We start from the raw sequence: 27,588 nt of genomic DNA on the forward strand, positions 1-27,588 counted from the left end.
GCCGGTTCAGACCAGTTCAGGTGAACCGGAAGCGGCAATTTGAATGGTTTGCTGAACTGGTAAATATCATCTCTGGTTGACCCTGCCTACACCCGCCCGGTCACCTGGTTGCCGCCCGCCCTGCCCGCCCAGCCCACCCATCCCCTATATATGTTGCCTTTGCAACGCACTCAGCTAATCGCCTCGCCAGTCACCTCTGCACATTGCCTGGTCTGCTCAGCCCACCAAAGGTATGCATGCCATCTGCTCGCCCTTTGCCTTGGATCAGGGCCCAGGGCTCAGGGCCATGCCATTCCCTGAGGCCCCGGAGCCTCCGCCCGCTTGTCGCCCACATCGGCCAGGTTGGGGAACGTGCCATTCCCCGGCTCCAGTCCTGCTCTGGAGCCGCTGCCCACTCGCCGCCTGCCTCAGCTGGGTCGGGGAACATGCCATTGTATGGCTCTAGCCTTGTCCCAGAGCTTCCGCCCACTCACCGCCCATTCACCGTCTACCTCGCTCACCTACCTTCTGTTCCGTTCACCTTAGTGGGGGGGACATGGCGAGGCTCGGCCATCTTTTGCAGGAAGCCTCTACTCGCCGGTCATTTTCGGCTGCCTTCCAAGCAGCTTCACTGCGATGCTGTCCCTCTGATGCAGCAGATTGTTCTCCTGGCTGGGTTCGGCCACAAGAGGCAATGGCAGGCAATGGGGTGCGGGTGGGCGGCCGGTGTGAAAAACAGGGCAACAACAATGGCAATGGTCACAAGTCCCTTGACAAATCCTATGATCATCGCCACCATCGCTGCCCTGTTCGCACCGGCTGTGCACATGTACCCCATTGCCTGCTGGTGCCTCTTGCGGTCAGACACGGCCAGGAGAACAGCCTGCTGTGCCAGAGGGATGGCGTCGAAGCGAAGCTGCTTGGAAGGCAGCTGCCACAGTCTTTAAGTTACTTCGACCGGGGAGGTGGAGGGGGGACCATAAAGGGACAGACTACAGGAGCTGCCTTCCGAGCAGTTCTGCTGTGAAGGGAGGCAGAAAAGTTTGGCTTCTCTCTGCTGCAGCCTTCAACATGGCTGCTTCTCTCCTCCTTTTTGGCCTCATACACACAGAGCAAACATGAGAAGGAGGCGAGAAGCAGCCAGGTTGAATGCTAGAAGACTTGGCTGAACTTTTCTGTTGGTTCTGTGGGCGTGGCTTGGTGGGGTGGTGCCACCCCACCTTGCTGTGAGTGATGTTGAGTTGGCCACACCCGCTCAGTCACATGACCCCCCCCACCAAGCCACACCCATCAAACCACGCCCACAGAACCAGTAGTGAAAAAATTTGAATCCCACCACTGGGATTCACTTAATTACATTTGTTAAACAAGATTAAAAACCGGCATTGCCGGCCTTCGTGAGACAAACTAATTAAAATCAAATAAAATACACAAAACAAGCCTCTAAATTATAAAATGCTGTAGAACAAACTGTATAAAAATCCATGTACTCATCAAACCAATTGGTCAGCTGCCCAGGACCTTAAACCCATGTGGTCCTGTTCACCAATAAACCATCTGTCCAATCAGCCTCCATGTTTCCAGTGTCTTTCTCCTGGACACTGAACGAGATGGATATTTCTTCCAACACTCTTGAAAAAAGCACCTTTGGCCTCCGATGGGATATTTTTGGATTTCCATTCTTGCGCGAACGAGATCCTGGCTTCAATGATGATGTGGAGAGCGAGATACCAATTAGATTTGTTTAAGTTCTCTGGTTTCATGCCTAGTAAAAATGTTTCCGGGTTCAAATCTATTCTACATCCTATGATTTCTAAAATCCATTTTTGAATTCTAGCCCAATATTCTTTTGCTCGGGGGCAGGTCCACCAACTATGAAAGTAAGTTCCCATAGCGGCGTTGCATTTCCAGCAAACCGGAGAGGTCCCCGGGAACATCTTCGATAATCTAGCCGGGGGCAGGTGCCATCTATATAGCATTTTGTATATATTTTCCTTATAGGAAACTGACATTGTTAATTTTAAGGTTGTCCCCCAGATTTCTTCCCATTTTTCAAGTTCAATCGAGTATCCCAAATTTCTCCCCCAGGCAATCATTGAGTCCTTGATGACCTCCTCTCCAATCCAGTCCATTAAGAGGAATTGATAGAGTTTGGATAATACCTTCTCATCCTTCCCCAACAAGATCAAGACGTTAATTGCAAAGATCATGGACTGTGCAGAAGCAGACAAGCTTACTGGACTTTTGCGAGATAGACAAGAATCGGGGTTATATAGGAGCTGGGGCAGATGGTATGCTTGGCTGCAAAAAAAGAAATCTTAAGAAGAACAAAAATATTAACCTTAATGTGAACGTGGGTAAATACTTCCAGGAGTACTGCATGACGATTGAGAAATTTTTTTCTGGTTAAACCTTCCTTTCTTTTGATGAGTTAACTTAATGGAAGTTTGTACTTTCTCCAGGCAAAAATTGATACTTTAAAACTCTATATGTATTATATTACTCTCTGCAATTCTATCCATATTATTATATTTTTTTCTGTATTTTTTTAATAATTTTCAATAAAAAATTTAAAAAAAAGAAAAGAAAAAAAAAAGCACCTTTGGGACAACCATGACCTGGATGACTGAAGAATCCCAATAGACAAGAGACTCCTGTGCTCAGTGAACTGACAAAGCAGAGTTTCCCACCCAGGAGAAGCAATCATTAGATCCATTTGCACCACTTAAAAGATACTAGCTGTGAGCTCTCCCTCACCTCAGAAGATATCTTAAGTAAATCATCCAGATTTAAGGAAAGATCACATGCCCCCAGAAAGGCAGTAAAAAAATCAGACAGAGTGCCAAGCTTACATCCTGACTCTTGAAAGTACACCCCAAAAGTACACTCCAAGCAGTGTAAAAAGCTTTTTAAAAAGTCAAGCCCCTAGCAAACAAACAACCAAACAAAAACCTCCAGAGACGCAGCTCCAGCTAGTCTGGGCATACTGCCAAGAACCATTAAGGGCTGTTACATTGTAACAAGGCTTAACCTGAGAGGCAGTTTCTGAAAACAAAGATAAACAGGATTAGGCTAGAAACAACACAGAGGCACACCAGAATGTTTCCTTCCTGCCTTCCTGACAGGATTAGCCCTGTAAAGTGAGAAAAACAAAAGGCTGTTGGAAGGAGATTTCTTCCAACAACCGGTTCGCCGAACTGGTCAGAAAGTTGACAGCCGTGGCCAGGGGGGCTTTTTGTCAGGTTCGCCTGATACGCCAGTTGCGCCCCTTTCTGGACCGGGACTCCCTACGCACGGTCACTCAAGCACTCGTCACTTCTCGTCTGGACTATTGTAACGCTCTCTACATGGGGCTCCCCTTGGGGTACACCCGGAGGCTCCAACTGGTGCAGAATGCGGCTGCGCGGGGGATTATGGGAGCGACGGGGCGCTCCCATGTGACTCCTCTCCTGCGCGAGCTGCATTGGCTTCCGGTGGACTTCCGGGTGCGCTTCAAGGTGTTGGTGATCACCTTTAAAGCGCTCCATGGCTTAGGGCCAGGGTACTTACGGGACCGCCTTCTGCCACCAATAGCCTCCCACCGGCCGGTTCGCTCCCACAGAGAGGGCCTCCTCAGGGTGCCGTCGGCCAGACAATGCCGGCTGACGACCCCCAGGAGGAGAGCCTTCTCTGTGGTGGCACCTACCCTATGGAACAATCTACCCCCAGAGATACGAGTGATCTCCGACCTTCGGATTTTTCGTCGGGCCCTAAAAACTCATTTTTTCCAGTTAGCCGGTCTGTCTTGATTTTAGGGTTAGTTTTTAAAATTTTAATATTGATTTTAATTGATAAGTTTTAAATTATGGGCCAAATTATAAATTATTTTAACTTTATTTTTAAACTGTGATGTTTTGTATAGATGTTTTTATCTTGGCTGTTCACCGCCCTGAGTCCGAAAGGAGAAGGGCGGTATAGAAATTTGAATAAATGAAATGAAATGAAAGTTAATAAATGGTTCTCCCAAACTGGCTGAATCTCACCACTGGTGATCAGCCAAAGGGAAAGTTGGCAATTAAAAAACAATTCTTAGCTTTTCAGTTACTTTTATGCAGCTTAAAACAATGCTGGACAATCAAATATTTATTCAAAATCTCTTCCACAGTATATCCGATAGGCCAAAATTAAGAGGACTTCCATTCCTCATTTACCACAGTAAATAAAACTTGCTTCACTTTATACTGTACTTATAGTGGTAAGGAGGAAAATGTAGCTAGACCATACAGCTTTGGAAACAGAAAGGAAGCAGGGTAACAACTAATCAGTTTCCGCCAATCCACTCTTTCATTGCTAACATATTATTCAAGTAATCACCCAACACCTACAGTATTTGCATGGATATCATCAAATGACACAAACAGAAATAAAATTGATTATATTATCTGTAAAAAGATGTGGAGGAGATCAGTTATAACAGCAAAGATGTGGCCAGGGGCTGACTGCGGAATAGATCACAAATTGGTCATAACCAATTTCCCAATCAAGCTAAAGTGGAAGAACCAAGGCAGATAACATCCCTGCTATGAACTTAAGCCTATACTCATTATTTTCAAGAAGAACACCTGAAATTACTTAGAAATCTTGAACCTCATTGACAGGGAAGCAGAGAACCTATAGAATGCAGTCAAAAAATGTGTTAAGGATGAATGTGAAAAGATGAAGAAACAAAACAAAACAAAATGAATTTCAGAACAAAGGGTAGAAATGGTCAGAGAATAAAAAAGAAGCCAAAGCTGAGGAAGGAAAAAGATTTCAGAAAGAAGTTAACACAAAATTTCAGGAAGTTATTCAAAGAGATAAGGAATAGCATCACAACAAGATTTGTAAAGACATCAAAGAAGGAAACTGATATTGAAAAGTAAGGAATATCTTCTAAAAGATCTCTGAACTCAGAAGGCGATTCTAACCTGAATTGGCATGCCAAAGGACAGGTGGTAACTGATTAAAAAAAAAAATCAAAGAAAGATGGAAGGAGCATACTGAAATTCTATACACTGCAGATCTCAGCATACAAGATACTTTAGAAGATATTCCTTATTTACAAGAACCTCTGCTATTACAGGATGAAGTTAGATCACTACCAGGTCAGATGGTTACAGCAATTAATAGAGTATCTACAAAAATATGGCAAGCAATACAAATAGAATCAGTAAAGATTTCAACTAAAGTATGCCAGTGAAAGTGTAGAATGACATTGTGACTAACAAATAACAATATCACAGAAGGCAGTATGCAAACTATTACATAAAACATTTAATTTCATTTTATTAACAAAATTATGCTTAGGAAATCCAATGCAGATTAAATCCCTGTATGGAAAGGGAAATGCCAGATATCCAAATTGGTTTTAGAAAAAGCTAAAGAACAATAGACTTTATTGCTGATACATGCTGGATAATAAATCCAAAAGGAAGCCGATGTGTGTTTCATTGACTATAAAAGGCCTTTGACCATATTGATCCTATAAAGCAATGAAATGTTCCCAAGAAAATGGGAATCACAAAAATATGTTACTGTCCTCATATGAAATTTATACATGGACAGAAAATTACAATCTGGACAGAACATGGCAAAATAGATTGGCTCTATAAATAATAAGATTTTTTTAAAAATAAAATAAATATGAGATTAGTTATCAACAAGATAATATTATTATGTATGTGTATATTAAATATACTATGCTTTACAAATATTCAATAGATCACTTCCATTAAGTACTTTAAAGATCCATAGCTGATTCAGATTATCCTAAAATGGATACTGTCCTATTTGTAAGCAAATTACTAATCTACATGGACAGATTGTTTATCTAGTTTCTCTAGTCTGTGCTCTTCAGGCAGAAATCAGGTGTCCAGCTTAGCTATTCTGTTCTATTGAGCTGCCCCCTATCAGCTTCCTCTACCACAGATCCTGCAGGAGAAGGGCAATATGGACAAAAGTGGCATCTGGCAGGGTGAGAGCTGTGAACCACAAACACAAAGCTTTCTCTGTGTCCCTGCATAACAGATACAGTGGCCTTGCTGACCTTAATAGAGATATCAAGGTGGCAGGTCAAGCTGGTTATAATGACAATAACTCAAATGAGCAGGAGATCGTGGTTGAGACAAAGAACTTGTTTTGGACAGGAGAAAGTGTGAATCAGGTATTACATATCAGTCATGCAAGAAGAGCAAGGAATCTAAAAAGAGAAGCCATCTTCTGGTTGGTAATTCAATTGTAAGGAATGTCAATTTAGGAAAAGATGTGGAGGTTTTGAAAGAGGTCAGGTGTCTGTCAGGTGCTACTGCTAGCAGATAGAGGAGGCATATTTTTAAGATAGTCAGGAATGCCAGTAAGGACTGTGATGTTGATGCTGTTGTACATCTTGGAACAAATGATCTGTCCCAAAAAGATGTACTGTCTGTGCAAAATGATTTCCAGAACTTGGGGCAGGAACTTAGTAGGATAGGCTGTAGGCTTACTTTATCAGAGGTTTTACCTGTATATAAGGAACAAAAAGGAAAAGGCCAGTGTATAGTAGAGTTCAATGTGTGGCTAAAGGAATAGTGTAAAGGTTTTATTAGTCATGATGTTTGTAGCAGGTCCAATGAAAAACTACAAGAGATGGTTTGCATCGATCAAAGAAAGGGACTAAATTACTTGGCATTAAATTCATGGATTTTCAGGAGAAATATTTAAACTAAACAATGGGGACAGAGAGTTAATTGATACAGAAAATTTATGTACCCAGCAATCTAAAAAGAATAGGGTTATCAGTGCTTGTAACGTAGATGTTTGTGCGGGTAAGAAAATCAACCTTGCTGTCAAGCAAAATCAAGCTTTTAATAGTGAGTGCCATACCATATGTACTAATCAAACAGGTGGTAAGGAAGTAGGGGAACTCAGGCACAAAACAGGTTATATAGAAAGTAAACACAGAGTCAGTCAAAAAGGACTCAAATGTCTACACCAATGCACAGAATATGTGGAATAAAAAGGGTGAATTAGAAATTCAAATAAATGAGGGCAGATATGACATTGGTGCCATTATGGAAACTTGGTGGGATGAAACACACAAATGGAATATACAGCTAAGGGATTTAAATTATTTAAAAGAAACAGGCCAAATAAAAGAGGATGTGGGGAGTTGCACTATATATAAAAAATAACTACATATCTACAGAAATAGGATACAAAAATGATGAAAACTGTCTTTAATGAATGTAGGTCAATATAAAAGGGGGAAGAATAACATTGTCATATGTGTATACTATAGGCCAGCCAACCAGAGAAAATAGATGAACTTTTTGCTAGTCACTTAACTAAGATATGTAGGAAGCACATCACAATAGTAATGGGGGACTTTAACTATCCTGACATCAACTGGGAGACAAACTCTGCACCAAGTGGAAGGTGAAACAGGTTCCTGGCAAACCTAATAGATAATTTTGTCTCCCAAAAAGTAGAGAATTAGGGGATCAGTCATATTGGACTTAATTCTCACTAACAGAGACGAAATGACAGAAGTTCAAGAAGTTGAAATTACAGGAACCTGGGGGTGGTGGTGAGTGATCATGCAATATTGGAATTGAATATTATGCAAGCATAAGCAATAGAACAAAGTCAAACTAGAGTCTTGGACTTTAAGAGAGCTAATTTCAATAAACTTAGAGAGAACTTGGGAAGTATTCCATGGATGAGAATCCTCAAGGAGAAAACAACTCAAGAAGCTTGGGAAATTTTGAAAAGTGAAATTATAAAAGCCAAGTCTAGCAAAATACCAATGAAGAAGAAAAATAACAGCTCTCAAAAGAAACCAGCATGGCTGCATAAAGAACTCTCTGATAAATAGAAAGACAAAAAGGGCAAGCATAAAAAGTGGAATGAGGTGCACATAAGTAACACAGAATATCAGCAAATAGCCCGACCTTGCAAAGATGAAGTGAGAAAAGGTAAAGTTCAAAATGAACTAAGCCCTTGCAACAAAACTCAAAAATAACAACAACAGCAACAAAAGCTTCTTTCAACTTGTTAAAAACAAGAAAAAAGTCAAGGAAACAATTAGTCCATTAATGGGAGCAAGTGGCAAGAAGGTGACAAGCAACAGGGAGAAAGCAACTCATTTTTTGCATCTGTCTTTACATAAAGGGAAAAAACAGTCCAACCTATCAAAAACAGCACCATAAAAAACAGATTAGAAACACAAGTTAAAATAGGGAAGAAAATGGTAAGTGAGCGCCTGTCCATCCTAGACAAATTCAAATCACCAGGACCAGAACTGGCAGACATGATCTCAAAACCACTGAACTATATCTTTCCAAGATCCTGGAGCACTAAGGAACTACCAGAGGACTGGAAAAGAGCTGATGTAGTTCCCATCTTCAAAAAGTGGGGGAAAATAGATCTAGGAAACTACAGACCTATCAGCCTTACCTCAATACCTGGGAAGATTCTGGAAAAGATAAACAATGAATTAATGAACATCTAGAGGCAAAAAAAGTCATAACCAAAAGCCAGCATGGGTTTGTCAAAAACAGATGATGTCAAACAAATCTTACTGCATTCTTTGACAAAGTGACAAAATTAGTGGACCAGAGGAATGCTGTGATTATCATTTACTTGGACTTCAGTAAGGCATTTGATAAAGTAAGCCACAACCTACTATTTGATAAGATAAAAAAATGTGGGTTAAACAGTATCATCACTAGAAGGTTTCATAACTGGCTGACCAACCACAATCAACGTGTAGTCCTCAATGGAACTGCATCTATATGGAGGGAAGTATGCAGTGGGGTATCCCAAGGCTTTATTTTAGGCCCAGTACTCTTCAACATCTTCATCAATGATTTGGATAAGGGGAATAGATGGGGAACTCATCAAATCTGCAGATGACACCAAGCTGGCAGGAATAGCCAACATTCCAGAAGATAGGCTTAAGATACAGAAGGATCTTGACACACTTGAACATTGGGCGCTATCTAACAAAATGAAATTCAATAGTGAAAAAAATAAGGTGCTACATTTAGGCAAGAAAAACAAATGCACAGGACAGTATAGGTGGTTCCTGGCTCAATAGTAGTAACTGTTAGAGGGATCTTGGAGTCCTAGAGGACAATCACTTAAATATGAGCCAGCAGTGTGTTGCAGCTGCCCAAAATACTGCATCCAGTTTTGGTCGCCATGAGGTAAAAAAGATGTTAAGACTCTAGAAAGAGTGCAGAGAAGGGCAACAAAGATGATTAGGGAACTGGAGGCTAAAACGTATAAAGAACGATTGCTGGAATTAGGTATGTTTAGTTTAATAAAAAGAAGGACTGGGGTAACATAATAGCAGTGTTCCAATATCTCAGGGGCTGCCACAAAGAAGAAGGAGTCAAGGTATTCTCCAAAGCACCTGCAGGCAGGATAAGAAGCAATGGATGGAAACTAGTCAGGGAGAGATGCAACCTAGAACTAAGAAGAAATTTCCTGATAGTTAGAACAATTAATCAGTGGAACAACTTTCCTCCAGAAGTTGTGAATGTTCCAACACTGGAAGCTTTTAAGAAGAGATTGGACAATCATTTGTCTGAAATGGTATGGGGTTACCTGCCTGAGCAGGGGGTAGGGCTAGAAAACCTCCAAGGTCCCTTCCAACTCTGAAATTCTAGTCCTAGTCCTAGACCTAGTCCTGTCCTGTCCTATAATTCTATTTTAAACAAATCAATAGATCTGATGCTCTCTTCTTGTGTTTTCAATCATATATTATTGTTTTTTATTGTTGTTTTATTATGTTGCTATTTTAAACTGCTCAGACTCATAATCTGTGAGATATATAAAAATGATAAATGAATACATAATGAATTTCTATTCCAATACACCTATCTGAAAATTATACTATTAGAATAAGGTGACCAGATTTTAACATTGGTAAAGAGGGATGTTGTGGGCGTGGCTTATTTTGTGGGCGTGGCTAGCTGGTCATGTGACTGGGTGGGCGTGGCTATGTCTATAGGGTAAGGTGAACAGATTTTAACATTGGTAAGAAGGACACCATTGTGGGCGTGGCTTATTGTGTGGGCGTGGCTTGGAGGCCATGTGACTGGGTGGGCGTGGCTACCTGGTCATGTGACCGGGTGGCCATGGCTATGTGTATAGGGACTACTCAGAGGGCTGAAAAGTCATTTCTGACAGGTCCTCACACTTTTGACTGGTCCTCACACTTATGACCATCCTCACATTTATGCCCGTGCAGCATTCTTAACAACCATGTCACTCATTTCACAACTGCTTCTCTTCAACATGGTGACAAGATAGGGCAAAAATGTAAAATGTGAGGACAGTCGTAAGTTCGAGGACTGGTCAAAAGTGTGAGGACCAGTCAAAAATAACTTTTTCAGCCCTCTGAGTAGTCCATATGCACAAAAGGACTAACCAGAGAGCTGAAAAAAGTCATTTCTGACAGGTCCTCGCAGTTTTGACTGGTCCTCACACTTATGACCATCCTCACATTTATGCCCATGCAGCATTCTTAACAACCATGTCACTCATTTCACAACTGCTTCTCTTCACCATGATGACAAGATAGGGCAAAAATGTAAAATGTGAGGACAGTCATAAGTTCGAGGACTGGTCAAAAGTGTGAGGACCAGTCAAAAATAACTTTTTCAGCCCTCTGAGTAGTCCATATGCACAAAAGGACTAACCAGAGAGCTGAAAAAAGTCATTTCTGACAGGCCCTCGCACTTTTGACTGGTCCTCACACTTATGACCATCCTCACATTTATGCCCATGCAGCATTCTTAACAACCATGTCACTCATTTCACAACTGCTTCTCTTCACCATGATGACAAGATAGGGCAAAAATGTAAAATGTGAGACAGTCATAAGTTCGAGGACTGGTCAAAAGTGTGAGGACCAGTCAAAAATAACTTTTTCAGCCCTCTGAGTAGTCCATATGCATTAAAGGATTACAGCAATAGAGAGGGATGAAGGAATGGAAATTAGAGTAGGAGTGAGGGTAAGAGAGGGAGGAAGAGAGGAGGAGAAGGAGAAAGAAAGAGGAAGTAGGGAGGAGAAAAAGAGGGTGGGGGGAAGAGAAAGTAAGAAGGAAAGAAAAGAGAGAGGTGGTAGGTTTGAGGAGAAAGATTGCTGTACAATAAAAAAGATGAAAGGGAAGAAAGCCAACCCCAAGCAAATATAAAGATATTAAGATAAAGAATGAATTGTTAAACTTTAAAGAATAAAAGAGAACAAATATGAATAAATAGCAATAATTAGAAACACACATACAAACATACAATGTATTTTCTTTGAACAGAATATTTGGCTGGTTCACAAATTTAAACAGCGTTTAGTCATTTCAATTAAATTTACAATTTCTATATTTCCTTTTTGCCATATTTATTCCTCATCTATTTTTTAAAAAAACCAATATTACCCTTCATCCTCATCTCTAATCTTAATCAAATTCAATTTTTCCCTTCTATTCTATATTATACCCCTTCCCATTGTCATCTATTTTTATATCCATCCTCACATTGTTTAATTATGTAATTATGTAATACAGTTGTTTAATACAAATTCAACATTTTAATATAAATCAATTAGTTATAAAACTATCTTTTTTGTATATTAATCAATATGAACATGAATATTCCAATTATTTCCATGCAATCCAATTTCTTACAAATCAATTAATTATATTTACCAATAATAATAAACCAAATAATTTCTCCCATATATTCCTCCGAACCACAACTTAACCATTTCTGCTTTCAACACAATATACAATTAATAGTATCTCAATTATTACAATTCCCTAGTTAAATACAGCTTTTTTTCCTTTGTGTTTTAAAATCTTGAACTCTCCTCCTAAATTTCCCATTGTTTGCAGTTTTTCACCTACCTTTTTTGGGGAGGAAAAATAAAAATAAAAATAAATCTCTCTCTGCCTCATTTTGTCACCCTGCACCAAAGACCCTGGTTTTGGTTTCATTTCTGAAGCTTAGCTAGGGGAAAAAAAAACTGCTTTACACTGATTGCCTGTAGGGCGGCCCTTTGAAGCCCCGGGCAAGAGTTTAAACAGTTTTTTTTTCTTCTAGCCATCAGCTGGGGCTCAAGAAAAATCGGGACTTTTTTGAAACGCCGCGGGACGCGGGACAAATTGCTCAAAAGCGGGACTGTCCCGCCAAAAGCGGGACGTCTGGTCACCTTATATTAGAAGTCTGATTCTGATGAGATGAACTGGGGGGGGGATTGGGACCATACAGACACAATTTTAATTTAGTCTCAAACCTCAAACTTGATTCAGAACTTCACACTTTCCAAACTGTAAAATTATTTGCCACAAAATATATGAAGTACATCAGCATAAATGGATTAATCAAATTAACTGATGGTAATGGTAAACATGGAATCATTCAGTGATTACTGAAGGGCAAATCTATCATTGGACATTTATTACCAGACTCCAACCAGCAAATCAAATGTCGAGCCCAGACGCAGACCGGTGGAGCCGAGATCAAATTTATTTCATGGATCAGTAAGGCAGCATAGAGCTGAAATGAGTATACCCCACAATGATGGAATTCAACATGAGGTTGTTGAATTATTGGAAGGAACAGGGAGGGTGTGAAGATTTCTGATGTCCCCTGCCAGTTTCCTACAATGAAACTCAATGGGGAAGCTGGCAGGAAATCAGAAGTCACTCCTGCTCGCACTGTTTTTTTTGGTCATTCTGATTCTCAACTTAGGTAAGAAAATATCTCTGAAACCATGACTTAACGATCCACAGGTTATTTAGTTATTATTATTACTTTCTGCCTAGATAGACAAATAGTCAAGGCAGCAAGCATACATAATATCTTAGCCTCTTATTTACTTCACAACAACAATGCTGTGAGTTGGACGAAGAAAGAGTGATTGTCACCCAGTCAGCTTTCATATCTAAGGGAGGCCAGAGATGATAATTAGTTTCCTGGGGGTTATATTTGTGCCAAACAAGATAGTTTTGGTTATCAAAGAGTGTGATGAAAAAAAATGCAAAGGCAAATCAAGGATATGTAGTTTTGTTAAATTGAGATGAGATTATCAGACAATGGCCATGAAATCTGCCATGACATTTCATCTGATAAAACTAAGGCCTTTACTATTGTCCCTGGACTTTCATTACTCAGAGAAATAAAAAATATTTGAACATAAATGTTTAACATGAATAGTTTTCAGAACAATATGAACTTTTCTTCTCTTGTTAATTCAGATAATGAAACTTTATCAGTATTTGTTTGATAATAATTAAATTTCACTTTAGCCTCTCCCCAAGAGATGCCGATGTTTATGCAACTGATTTTAATGAGGCCTCCTAGAGGTAGCTATGTTTATGCAACCAATTTTAATGAGTCCATTGTTTCCAAAGTGCAAGAAAGAAATGTCATTTGGATTTGTTAGAGCCATTTCAAAGTTGTAGTATACAAACCAAATTTGTTTATATTTCTTTGGGGAGGATCTGAAAGGTAAAGTTTACCAGTAAATGAATTACCAGCATTACCTTTTCTTTTTTATTGTTTTCTGTTTGGAGATTATAAGAATGACAATAATATATCACATGGAGCGTCAAAGCATAATCACTGAATTCCTAGGTTTTTTAAAGTTAGTTCATTAAAATCAGGATGGAGGGGGATGTCAAAATGATGGGTTTGGTTGAGTAATTGAACCCCCTCTCCTTTTCCACATGCATTGCACACATCACACACATGCACACAAAATGAGGTAGGGGTTTGATTTCTGGTCTCCCTTACTATTTTGATGCTGGTTACTCCCTTTGTAGATGCCTTGACTGTATGTGTCATACAGAATAAAATTGGAATGCAGCACTGAATAACCATAAATTCTTTTTATCATTTAGGTTACAAAATTTAATCCAGCTGTATGTCAAAATATTCCAATATTTAATCCACATTTATGATTAAACATATATAACTAGTCATTGATCAATATTCTTAGATCTTTACAATTCTCCTTCTTAAAATTTTATCTAGTAAAAACAAAATTGCTTTCTAGAATAATCAGTTTCAATTAAATGTATCAGAATTAAAAAACCATCCCATAGTGATTATCTCAGAAAACCAATTTCTCATATATAAACCAAAATCTCATATATTTTCTCTTCTGAAAGAGAATGCTTAGTCATATTTTTTTATTGAAGTACAAAAATACAAGGATGTAAAATTAATATAAACTAATTTAAAAAAGAGGAAAAATGAAAACAGAGGAGGGGAAAAGGAAAAATATACATAAAAAAGGAAGGAAACAAAAAATATAGAAGGGGTGTTGGTCCTACCTGAGATGCACCTTCTCGGGTGGAGACAGCAGCCAGGATGGGTTGTACTCGTCTGATCAGATTGATGGACTGAGTCTGTCATAGCTGTTAAGTCCCGCCCTTGTTACTGGGGAGATCCAGCTTTTGGCGAAGACAAAGAAACAGTCTCGGCGTGTGGGAGACAAAGAGAGAAATAAGTGTGAGAGAGAGAGCAGACTGGCGAAGGGAGAGTCTGGCTGCTGTCTCCACCCAACAAGAAGGTGCGTCTCAGGTAGGACCAACGCCCCTTCTCCATTGTGGGTGGAGACAGCAGCCAGGATGGGACATACTCAAGTTCACTGTCCCAAAACACAGACAGGCTGGTCTGAAAAACCCTCCCCAGGATAGACCTGCTGCAACACTCTACGTCCAAAGGCGGCATCCACTGAAGCGAATTTATCCAGTTTGTAGTGCTGGATGAAGGGAGAAGGTGAAGTCCATGTCGCCGCCCTGCAGATTTCCAGCAAAGAGGCCTGCGTGGCCCAAGCTGCCGATGTAGCCGCACTGCGGATCGAATATGGAGTCAAACGAGGAGGTCTCGGCAAGGAACGTGGTTCGTAGGCAGTGGCAATTGTTTGGCGGATCCAGCGTCCAATGGTCGATGATGACACCTTGCAACCCAGAGAAATGGGTAGGAAGGACACAAACAACGATTCTGTTCTGCGGATGGTAGCAGTTCACTTAAGATACACACGGAGCGCCCTCCAGAGTATGCCACCGGCATTCCAGGGGATGAGCAGGCCGAGGACAGAAATTAGGGAAGATGAGTTCCTGCATGTGGTGGAACGTTGTGTTGACTTTTGGAACAAAGGTAGGATCCAGGCGGAGAACCACTCAATCCGCATGGAACACGCAGAGGTCACTACGAGTAGAAAGTGTGGCAATTTCAGAATTGCGGCGGGCTGAGGTGAGGGCCGCCAGAAAGGCGACCTTACACGATAACAGCCGGAGGCTCGCCGTCTGCAACAGCCGAAGGCTCGCCGTCTGCAATGCCGTACGGGGGACCCATAATCGAGTTCAGCACAATCGAAAAGTTCCAGGTCGGGTACCAATGCAGTACAGGAGGTAATAAATTGGTAGCTCCTCGTAGAAACGAGGGTGTTGAGCCAAGGAGGACAAAGAGCTGCAGGTAAGTATCGATGAAATCACTGCCACCTGTCTCCGCAAAGTATCGGGGGAAAGCCCCTTGGAGAGACCCTCCTGGAGGAAAACCAGGATATTGACAATGGAGGCGTGAAGGGCCAGAACCCCATTCCTCTCACACCATGCACAGAAGGCCCGCCAGGGGGCCGAATAGATGCGGTCCGTAGAAGGCCTCTGCGAAGCCTGAATTGTCCGGATAATGTCCGCCGGGATGTTGGCACTCCTAGAGCGCACCGCCCAACCTCCAAGCGGTCAGATTGAGCCACGGGAGGTCTGGATGATGTAGAGCCCCTTGCATCAGAGAATCCGCCCCCTGGGGGTGACAGATAAGGAAACGAGGTCCGCAAACCATGGCCTCCGAGGCCAATGAGGGGCCAGAAGAATCACTTCCGCTTGTTCCAGCAACAGTTTGCGTATGACCCTTGAAAGGAGGAAGATTGGCGGGAACGCGTAGAGTAATCCCGTCGGCCAAGAGGCCTGAAGAGCATCGGTGGCCTCTGCGTGAGGCGATGGATACCGTGCAAAGAAACGTGGAAGTTGGGCATTTGTCTGTGTCGCAAAGAGGTCGACCTCCGGAGTGCCGAAATGGACTGCCAGGTCCTGGAATATCCAGGGGTGCAGGCGCCACTCTGCATGGTCCAAGTGCTGATGGCTCAGCCAATCCCCCTGTACATTGGCCACTTCAGAGATGTGCTCCGCTCTCAATGAGCTGAGATGACGTTCTACCCAGAGCCCCAACTTCATCGCCACTGCCATAAGAGACTTGGACCTTGTGTCCCCCAGTCGGTTGATGTGAGCCTTTGCCGTAATATTGTCTGTGAGGACTAGAACATGGGAGCTGGCAATGAGATGGTGAAATGCCCAAAGAGCTAGGAAAACCGCATGCAACTCCAACCAATTGATCGGTCAGTGAGTCTCGATGCCGGTCCACTGACTTTGCGCTATCTGACCCTGACAATGGGCACCCCAGCCCTGAAGGTTGGCGTCCGTCGTCACCACCACTCTCTGGGGATCAAAAAACAGGCAATCTTCTGAGATGGCTGGAAACCACCATGACCGGGGATCTGCGCACCACCTGGGGAATCGGGAGCTTTAGGGATGATGTGCCTCTGCCCTCTTTCTGCAACAGCAAAAGAAACCATTGAAGTTCCTGGGTTTAGTTTGGTTTTTGGTTTTATTTGATTTATATAACGCCCTACTCCCGAAGGACTCAGGGCGGTGAACAGCCACAAGATAAAACACATAAATACAAAATTTAAAAGCAAAATAAAACCGAATTAAACAATTTGGCCCAAGACAGATTTAAAACACCCCAATAATTAAGAACAGATTAAAATTTATATTTTAAAAGGGAAAAAGGGAAAGTTAGGCCAGGCCAGCCTGATGGAATAAAAAGGTCTTGAGAGCGCGGCGGAAGGTGCGCAGATCCGGGATCCTCTGTATCTCCGGGGGGAGCTCATTCCAGATGGTAGGTGCCCCCACAGAGAAGGCTCTCCCCCTGGGGGCCACCAGCTGACATTGTTTGGCCGACGGCACCCGGAGGAGCCCCACTCTATGAGAGTGTACCGGCCAGTGGGAGGCTACTGGTAGCAGCAGGCGGTCCCATAGATAACCAGGCGGTCCCATAGATAACCAGGTCCTAAGCCATGGAGCGCTCTAAAGGTGGTAACCAAAACCTTGAAGCGCACACGGAAGACCACCCGGAGCCAGTGCAGCTCGCGCAGGAGAGGTGTTACATGGGAACGCCATGTTGCTCCCATAATCACCTGCACGGCTGCACTCTGCACCAGTTGGTGCCTCCAGGTGCTCCTCAAGGGGAGCCCCATGTAGAGAGCGTTACAGTAGTCCAGGCGGGAAATGAGGAGGGAATGAGAGACGTAAGGAGTCCCAATCCAGAAAGGGACGCAACTGGTGAATCAGGCGAACCTGATGAAAAATCCTCCCGATCACGGCCGTCAAGTGCTCTTCGAAAGACAGCCGTGAATCCAGGATGACGCCCAAGTTGCGAGCCCTCTCCGTGGGGGCCAGCAATTCGCCCCCAATAGTCAGTGATGGCACCAACTGACCATATTGGGACGTCGGAAACCACAGTCACTCGGTCTTGGATGGGTTGAGCCTGAGCCTGTTTCTCCCCATCCAGATCCGCACGGCCTCCAGGCACTGGGACATCACTTCAAGGGCATTGTTGGGCTGGTCCGGGGTGGAGATGTACAGCTGAGTGTCGTCAGCATACTGATGGTACTCCACCCCAAAACCATGGATGATCTCGCCCAACGGCTTTATATAAATGTTGAACAGAAGGGGCGAGAGGACCGACGCTTGTGGCACCCCACATATGAGGCGCCTCGGGGTTGACCTCTGCCCCCCTGCCAACAAAGACTGCAACCAGTCGGAGAGAAAGGAGGAGAACCACCGTAGCACAGTGCCCCCCACCCCTAACTCTTCCAACTGGTGCAGCATGATACCATGGTCGATGATATCAAAAGCAGCTGAGAGATCTAATAGGACCAGGACAGAGGAGCAACCTCTGTCCCGAGCCCTCCAGAGATCATCAACCAACGCGACCAATGCCGTTTCCGTGCTGTACCCAGGCCTGAAGCCCGACTGGAATGGATCCAGATACGTCGTTTCATCCAGGGGCTGGGGGAGCTGTCGCGCAACCACACTCTCAACAACTTTTGCCACAAAGCGAAGGTTGGAGACCGGACGATAATTTGACAACACTGCCGGGTCCAGGGAAGGCTTCTTGAGGAGAGGCCTCACCACTACCTCTTTCAAGGCGGCGGGGAAATCACCCTCACCCAATGAAGCATTTATAATCTCCTGGAGCCAGCCTCGCATCACCTCTCGAGAAGCCAGCACTAACCAGGAGGGACACGGGTCCAACAAACATGTGGTCGCGTTCAGTCTACCCAGAATCCTGTCCACGTCATCAGGAGTCACAGGATCAAACTCATACCAGATAACATTCTCAAGACCTGCCTCAGTCATCCCCCCTGAAACTACCCAATCGGAGTCCAGGTCTTCCCGAATCTGAGTGAATTTGTCATGCAGATACTGTACAAAGTCCTCGGCTCTACCCTCCAAGGGTCCTCCTGCACTCCCTGGTGGAACAAGGAGCAGGTCACCCTAAACAGGGCAGCCGGGCGGTTATCTGATGACACAATAAGAGCATCAAAATAATTACACTTTGCTGCTTTTATCGCCACTAGGTAATTCTTAATATGGGATCTTACCAATGTCCGGTCAGATTCAGAAAGGCTGGCCCTCCATCTGCTCTTTAGGCGTCTTTTCCGGTGCTTCATCTCCCTTAGCTCCTCAGTAAACCAAGGAGCCAGATAAGATCGGCGCCGGGTCAGAGGCTGCAAAGGCACGACCTGATCCAGAGCTCCAGCGGTCGCCCTATCCCAGGCGGCCACTAGGTCTCCAGTCGAGGCGTGAGCCAAAGCCTCAGGGAATGGCCCAAGCTCCATCTGGAACCTATCAAGCTCCATCAGGTGCCTGGGGCGGAACCATCTTACCGGCTCCGCCTCCCTGCAGCAAGGTGCAGCGGTTCGAAGGTCAAGACGAAGGAGAGAGTGATCCGACCATGACAAGGGCTCAGTGACTATATCCCCTATCTCAAAATCACTCAACCACTGTCCAGAGACAAAAACCAGGTCCAGCGTGTTTCCCCCATGTGGGTAGGGCCATGAATTAGCTGGGTCAGGTCCATAGCTGTCATGGAAGCCATGAACTCCCGAGCCACCTCAGACGTCTCACCCACAGACGGCAGGTTGAAATCCCCCATGACCATAAGTCTAGGGGTGTCAACCGCCACTGCTGCGATGACTTTGACTAGCTCGGGCAGAGCTGCTGCCATGTGGCAGGGAGCCAGGTACGTGATCAGCAAACCCATCTGTACCCCATGAACCCACTTCACAAGGAGAGACTCACAGCCGGCCGTCTGAGGAACAGTGGCCTCCCTCGGTCTAAGACCTTCTTTAATAATAACCACTACCCCCCCGCCCCTCCCCGTGACCTCGGCTGATGGAATGCGTGGAAACCTGGTGGGCACATTTCAACGAGGGGAACCCCCCCTCCTGGCCCAACCAGGTCTCTGTAATACCTGCGGTCAAAGATTGGCAAAGAGGGCCAATCTGACACCTATGGGAGGCTCCAGGTTGCAGTTAACGACAGCGTCAGAATGAACGACCTCCTCCCCTTCGAAAGGGCCGTTTGTTAACAAAAGTCTACCTCTAGCGGCTCTGTCCTGGGAGACCCGCTGCCTAGAATTAAAACTCCCATGTGACCTAACCATAGCAAAGGAAGTGCTACCCCCATCAATCCTCGTGCTTGGGGACGGGGAGGATAGGGCTGGAACCAGGACACCCCCTGCGATAAGCAGCAGGCAGAACCTTCCTTTTATCTTTAGTTTCTATAAGAAAGGTATCCAGAGGCTCCCCAAACAATTTAGATCCAGTGAACAGGACAGAGGCCAGTCGCCACTTGTGTCTGGCATCCGCTTGCCAATGGCGGAGCCAGACCAAATGACGGGCCACCACTGAAGATGCTAGGGACTTAGCAGCGAAGCGGGCAGCGTTAAGAGTGGCATCCACTGAAAACTGGACGGCCGCGATGATCTTGTTCAAGTACTGCTTTACACGGATGTCCTCTGCAGCAAGTTCTCCTGCAGCTGACGCAGCTATAGGAGTGTGGTCCGGTTAAAAAAAGACACAGTAGATGCCAAACGGATGGCCCAAGCCACTACTTGGTAGGCTCGTTGTAAGACTTGGTCCAATCGCCGCTCCTCTGGTCACAGTCCCTCGTCCGGATCCCCGGGAATGAATGCATTAGGTAGCAAAGCCGTCACTGGGGCATCGACTGACGGCACCTGGAGAAGCGATGCAAGGTCAATCGCGACATTGAAGTTCTTCCTGTCTGTAGCCAACGGAGTTGGTGCCAATCCGGGTGAGTTCCACTGTTTCCTGATGACATCTAGAAACAGTGGTGGAGTAGGAATTGAGTCCTTAGGGGGTTCAGCAAAGAGAGGATTCAAGGCCCTTGAGACGCAGAAAGAGGAGTTTGTGCTGGAGGAGTGGTGCCAAATTGTGCTGTATTAACTGCTTTGAACAACAGCGACTTAAACAAGGCCTGCAGGAACAGGCCCGTAAAAGCGGGCTGATCTGGAGGAACGCCTTCATCCTCAGAAAGATCAAAGTCTTGAGGCGCCATCTCCGCTAATGAAAAAACATGAGACCCTGCGAAAGAAACAGGAGAAGTAGGGGCCTCCACATAGAGAGATTCCTCATGACAGGCCTCCAAGTGAAAAACAGAAGCACCAGATACCACCGAGCTAGAGGGCTGGAATTGAGCTGCCAGTGATTGCTGAACCGCTGCAGCAATCATTTGTTGGATCTGCTCTGGTGAAAGGAAAGCGGTATGTTGGTTATCACCAGTGGCCAGATCCGCAGGGGGTTGGGGGGGAGTAGATTCAGATGAGGCTGGTAACATAGTTGACATTGAGGCTGTGTCCCTCGGCACCCCAGGAGCAGATTCAGCTGCAGTACCCCACAGGGCATCCAGGTGGATGACCATCGGACAATCTTTAAGGGAAGCTTGGTTGGATTGGACCACTGGAGGAGTTTGAACCGCTGCCCGTGAAGAAGCAGCACCCGCTTCCTTGGGGGTAGATTGGTGCTCGCTGGCCTTGGCACATATCTTTTTTAAAACCTTATCCCGGCGTAGTTTAGCCTGGGAGGAAAGGGAGCAACTGATGGACCTATGGTGAGGTCGTGCAGTACTGTCACTGGAGGGTCTGGTTGAAGGACCAGCAGTGGTCAAAGAGACCTCCTTTGCAGGGCAATCAGAAGTTCCTGCCCTCCTGCCATGCTTGGACTTATGCAGGCTCTTAAGCATGATGTGGTGTCAAGGTAAATGCCTGTCAGGGTGGATGCAGAAAAAACTGCAATGAGGCCAGTCCAAACTCAAGTAAATAACCCAAGTAGACCACAACTGCCAGGGAGATCCCTCGAGATGGCCGCAGGGAGGCACAGACTCAAGTCTGGAGGCCAGTGGAGAGTCGCCCAGGGGCATGTAGTAGGAGTGGTGAGGACTTAGCGTGGCACAGAAAAAACCCGCTCCTGCGGAAGGGGAGTGTGATAGCTCCGCAAAACGGCCAGCAAGTTAGGGACAACTGGGTGAGGCACAAAGCTCTCAATCCCCAGCAACAGTGGCACCCCACAAAGAAGCCTCAGCGGGCAAGGGTTAATGAGCAAACCGTGACTGCAGCGGGAGCTTGAAGCTCCACTAAAGCCAACATCCCTCCTGGAAAAGGCGATATTGCGCAAATCACTCTAGTATCGGGAGCGCGAAGCTCCACTAATAGCCGCTGTCTCTGCTCGATGGTTCTTTTTGCATGAGAACCACGCTATCAAAGAGAGCGCGAAGCTCCACAAGAATGGAGAAGGTCTCAGCTACTAATTGGAGATTAAACAAAGTGGCTGCAAGAGACTGCGGCAGAGTTTATATAATTGAAATGCCTTCGTTATGGCGAAGCTGTGAGGTGACAAAATGGCCGCCGGCAACGTTGCAGGGAAGCACAAAGCTCCGCACCCTCCAAATGGTAGACAGAAATCCGAAACACGATGTCAGCTAAGGGAGAACCCCAGCCCCCTCACTACAGGAGCGCAAGGCTCCACAATCCCTCAATTCTGTCACCAAGAGAAGGGTGTATAGGGCTGAGAGAAAATCCCCTCAGAAACCAGTTAGGCCAGTTATTGAGGGCCAAAGTTCTTACTGTGCAAAGTCTGTAGCAGAAACAAAGTCCAAATAACAGTCTAGGTCAAACCAATGAAATCCAGTAAGGTGGAGGGATGATGAGGAAAAAGGGGGCTAGAAGTAGCTAGAAATATCCAAAATAGCTAGAGAACCAGTCCCACATGCCTATCCAGACTGATGGACTGAGTCAAAAGCTGGATCTCCCCAGTAACAAGGCAGGACTTAACAGTTATGACAGACTCAGTCCATCAATCTGATCAGACGAGTACAACCCATCCTGGCTGCTGTCTCCACCCACAATGGAGAAAGAAATGATTTCCACCTTCATCAAGACAAGTACAAACATTTTCAATAACTCAAAATCTTCTTTAATATTTCAACCAAAATTTTCTTCATTCCATATCTCATCTTTTATTCATTGGTAAGTAATTAAGCCTCATTTTTAATCATAATCAGCAAAAGTTCATTAAGAATTACCAGAAACACACACAAACTTTAAACAAGTAAATCTATTTCGTATTTCTTTCCTTTACATCCTTTTCTCTAAAAATACAAGGAAAAAATATATTTTTCCCATACAGGGGTGGTATTCCCGCTACTGGTTTGTAAATGTGAGCTCGCATGTGACACCTCCGCACATGCGCAGGACTTTCTGCGCATGCACAGAGCATCAAAAACGGGGGGTGGTGACAACATGATGACGGAGCGCCCGAACTGGATAGAACCAGCTGAATACCACCACTGTTCCCATATCTTATCTCATATCTATAAACAAAACTTTATAGCCTCATCATTCAGGCCTAGACAAGAAAAACCTATTAAAAGCTGTTAGAAAAGAGAATCATGCCCATAATCTTGATCAAATAACTCAACTTTATAAACCTTAATTTTAGTTCTAAATATCTTGGTTATTCCTTTTAGGTAATGTCTCAAAATGTGATTTCTTGTCTCTTTTCTATTTTTCAGAAATTCCTTTATAAGTATAATACATCTCTTTTGTAAATCCAAAGTAAGAAATTTGTTCAAGTCACTTTTCTGAGTTGAAATCCCCATATCTAAGTACTCTTATGATTTATTATTTGTGTGTTCCTTTGAATTATCAAGACCTAAAGCTCTTTCATTTCTCCATCTTATATAATATCTTTGTCCATATTGTTCTTGTATCCTCTCAATTTTAAATTCATATCCAAAACAGCCTGATTTTCATTTATGTCTTCTTCTATCTCTTCTTAAATCAATTTTTATTGTATCAGTCTAAGAGTAAGTTCTGGGGATATTGTTGCCAAATATCCTTAAATTCTTCCAGAGTTAAAACATTTTTCTCCATTCTGTATTGATGGGATTCCTCCTTTTATTATAATCTTTATTTCTTTCTGGTTGCCTTTGGTAGCCAACTTTCAAATGTCACTTCTTATCATGTTTTTCTCTTATCCAGAACAATTTCCCAGAAAGAGATTTCTTACACTTAGACACAAATCTTCATACATTTTAAAGAAATTTTAAACAAACTACAGAACTATTCTTAAAACCTTTTAAAAGTCTAATTCTTGCCCTTTAGTTCATTTGAAAACTTTCAAAAATCTGTATTCTAATCAACCTTTTGCTGCTTATTTCCAAGTTAAAAAATGTTTTTCTTTAAGTTTTAAAGTTACATAAATCTTCTTTAGCTGCAGATTGGAAGAAAATCATAATAGTATAATATGAGATGACCTTCTAGAGATTCTTAATGTCTAAAAAGCAATTTACATGCCATTTCCAATAAAAGTGGTTAAGAGGGGAAGTAGGTGAACTAGAAAGAATAGAATAGAATAGAATAGAATAGAATAGAATAGAATAGAATAGAATAGAATAGAATAGAATAGAACTTTATTATTTAAATGTACACTAATCACCATACATTAAAATGAAATTTCGTTGCATTCAGCTCTCAAAAGATAACCATTATGTATATATCCACATACACACTCAGTGTACTTTGAAGGGCTTCGAACAGCAGCTTGGGCAAAGCTGGTCTCTCCCAACACCCAAAGCTCAACAAACTGCCAGAGACTGCTATTTCATGGTCCCATCATGGGAAGCAACTGTAAGAAGCAATCCCAAGACATCTGAAGAAGAAACTTGCACCAGTTTCCAGTTTCCACTGCAATCATTTTATTCTGCCATTGCTTCTCTGGAAATTGAGAATTTAAATTTGTTCCTGATAAGAAAATACAATTAGAATTTCTGTAGAAGGTCTTGTAGGAAGTTATACAAATACACATACACCCGATGTAAATATATAAGCATATAAAGTTCATGCTATTTTATGTAACTTACGTTGGCTATTAAACTAAGAGTAAGATTTTCATACTATTCTCTATTTAGACAAATTAAATTGTCATGTTATATATCACATAAACTTAGAAAGTCATATCAACTTTTGTAAAGTTTCTAAAAGTACCAGCAAATCACAATATTCTTAACCAAAAGTGATTTATGTGGAGGACAGATAAAATACATTGTCATTTCAGCACAATAAATATATTTTTTAGAATTTCTTCTTTAACCTTTTGGGGAAGGAGGGTTTTGACTACAAGTTTAATTTCAAGATCAATGCTGTTTATAATTTCTGCCATTTTCCATCACCAAACACACTGAAGGATTTGTGCTGACCATTTTAATGAACTGACAAAAATATATGCAAATACTTATTTCCATTTGAATGAAAAAACTACTTCACAAGAATTAATGAATGTTACCACTCTGATTTCATTTCATCTGATTTCACCCTAACCCTAACCCTTTCAATCTAGTAAATCATAAAATAATCCAACTTCAAATTCACCTCTTCATGAACCTAGAGAAATTAATGAGATTTAGCAATAAGGGAAATTATGTGCTAGTAGAGGAACAGAATAATAAACATGTTTGTATAGCTTCTAAAAGATGGACTATAAAATGTAATGGATGGCTTCCAGAATGAAATCTTGGAATTACAACATACCCATAACTGAGACATCATATTCTATTAGCAGAGTTGCTTCTTGCCCACACTGTTTGAGAATACACATGGCTTCATTGTGTGAAGTTCCAACAAGCCGAATTCCATCAACGCTGAGCAACCTGTCTCCAGGTTTGATAGTACCCTCTCTGAAAAAGAATAGTCATTATTCATTTAATATAATGTTTCTTAGAAAACTGTTAGAAAATATCTAGATTTTCTAGTATTCTTTCTCAATATCCAACACAACTGGCTGTTCTCTTAAAATTTACTATGGGTATGCATATAAAATATTTCATTTCAAAAATTTCAGCATAACATTTTCCAGATTGTCCTAGTTTAATTATGAGATAGATTTATGGAGATCTTCAGTCATTCAGATCATGGTTGTCCCATAGATGCTTTTTCAAGAGGCAACTCAACTGAAGGAGTTTCTTGGATGAGAAGCAAAACATCTTCAAAGAAAAACCAGAAAGTGCAGTTACCTCTTGAAGAAGCATCTTTGGGACATGAGATAGATTATCTGGCAGACAGGGGCAATGTTTCAAGCTCGAAAGAGTTGATTTGAGTACCTTGAGCAAAAAGCACTTAGTGACCACTGCCAGTCCCAATTGTGGTCACTAAACAAGGACTACCAGCATTGTAGAAAGTTTTTTTTGTACTGCACTGGCAATCATGGAAAATTTAAATCTGTCCTTTGAATCTTATTATGTGTCTGCCAGCTATGAAAATAGTCTTTCGAAATTGTAGTTGCTCATACTTTCCATTTAAAAATGTGCAAGTTTGAAAATCATTCTTTTATTCTCTTACAAAAGGTTTTGCTTTTTTTCTTATTCAGCATGACAGATATTGGAATAATCTTTCTTTTCTGGGATTCATATAAAATGCATTCAGTTCTATAGAAGAATTACTGTTATCTTTCCATCCATGAAAAAAGCATATGCAGCTGGAGAGAATAACAAAACATAGCAAGTGATGAGCTATCAACAAACAAGAAGGTAGGGAGAAAAAGCTGCAAGATTTTCCTCATCAATAACTGGCTTGTACTTCTGCAACTGTATGGCAGATAGAAACAAGCATCTCTGCTGATCCCCTCTCACTCACACTGATGGTTTGTGCCAAAGTAACAGCCCAAGAACGTCTTGAGTGGCTGGATATACAAACAGAAAAACAAAAATAGAACACTTCACAATTGGAGGATATCTAAAATTTTTCTGGATTCAAATACAGGTAGAATTTCCCTCTACGAAAAAATTAATATGGCTTTTCCATGCCAAAAAATTGCATACAATTCAACATAGTTTTAAATGAGCTATAGGCAAAATGAGCTATAGACAAAGCATCACTCAATCAGATTAACTGCAGACAAGCAATATACATCACTATTTCAATAGCATGACCTTAATGACTTAATATGAATATGAATATGTCTATATTTGCAGTTATTGGAAAAGAAAGAAATTCTAGCTAAATTGTCTAACAGATGACCTTTATTCAGTCACTCACTCATTTGAACTATCTCATAAGTTTTCATGGGGATAAAAATAGGAAACTGGTGTAATTGTTAAGGTGTTATACTATGACTGAAAAATTCAGGTTCAAGTTCCCAAGATCTTGGAGTTCACAGGGTAAACTTGGGCTAATCACTGTCTTTCTCTAACCCTCATCTGGCAGGGTTGATGTTAAAAGAATAAAAGAAAAGAAAAGGACAAAAGTCGATATATCCCACTTTGAGCTCCTAAAGAAAAGGGCAAAAGTAAATGTTGTTTAGGTTTTAGAGGACATACAGATAGAATTAATGGTACTATGAATAAATGTTCATAAGGTATTAAGCCATTCCTAATGTATGTTTTTTTTTAAATTAAAATTAAAATTAAAATTAAAGGACTGTTTTCTCAAATAGGAAAAAAAATAACACCCTAGAATGAAAATAAAAAAATTTGCAAACAATTTTTCAAAAAAACAGAAGGTTAAACCTGTATTTTGTTCTTTGTTCTTTGTACTTTAAACACTTGTTAAACATTCATATATTAAACACTATTTAATCAAAGAAGCCATTTCTTTAAAATTCACATCATGCAGTCTTATGCAATGTTTGTTATAACACAAATAATGAAATGTGTAATTTTGATTATACATGAGGGTGTCTCATGTGCTTTGTAGTTCTTGGTCTTAACTTGCATCTTCCTTCAGTGATTCAGCCTTTGTCCTTTTGTATTTATATGTTTCTATTTGTGAATGTCAATATGTATAAGTGCATTCCAGAAAATGAAATATACCTGTCGGCAGGACCTCCAGGTCTAACACATGTTATTACAATAGGACGAGATTTATTTCTGTCATCGTGTGCGCCACCTAGGAAAGGCAATA

General features: G+C 42.4%; 1 protein-coding gene across 4 annotated transcripts in view; it reads right to left on the reverse strand.

The window, feature by feature from the left end:
* The window catches only part of GRIP1 (glutamate receptor interacting protein 1), a 416,635-nt gene that overhangs the window by 58,674 nt on the left and 330,373 nt on the right, over positions 1–27,588 (reverse strand). For all 4 annotated transcript variants that reach the window (XM_070947983.1, XM_070947985.1, XM_070947984.1 and 1 more), the window contains exons 6-7: positions 27,498–27,573; positions 25,222–25,367 (exon numbers count right to left, since the gene is read on the reverse strand). In XM_070947983.1, the coding sequence (XP_070804084.1) occupies positions 25,222–25,367; positions 27,498–27,573 (222 nt within the window). The remainder of the gene's footprint in view (positions 1–25,221; positions 25,368–27,497; positions 27,574–27,588) is intronic.

This window comes from Pituophis catenifer, unplaced genomic scaffold (assembly GCF_029215685.1).
Source record: "Pituophis catenifer annectens isolate HBS135680 unplaced genomic scaffold, rPitCat1.0.hap2 SCAF_7, whole genome shotgun sequence".
NCBI classification, from domain to species: Eukaryota; Metazoa; Chordata; class Lepidosauria; order Squamata; family Colubridae; genus Pituophis; species Pituophis catenifer.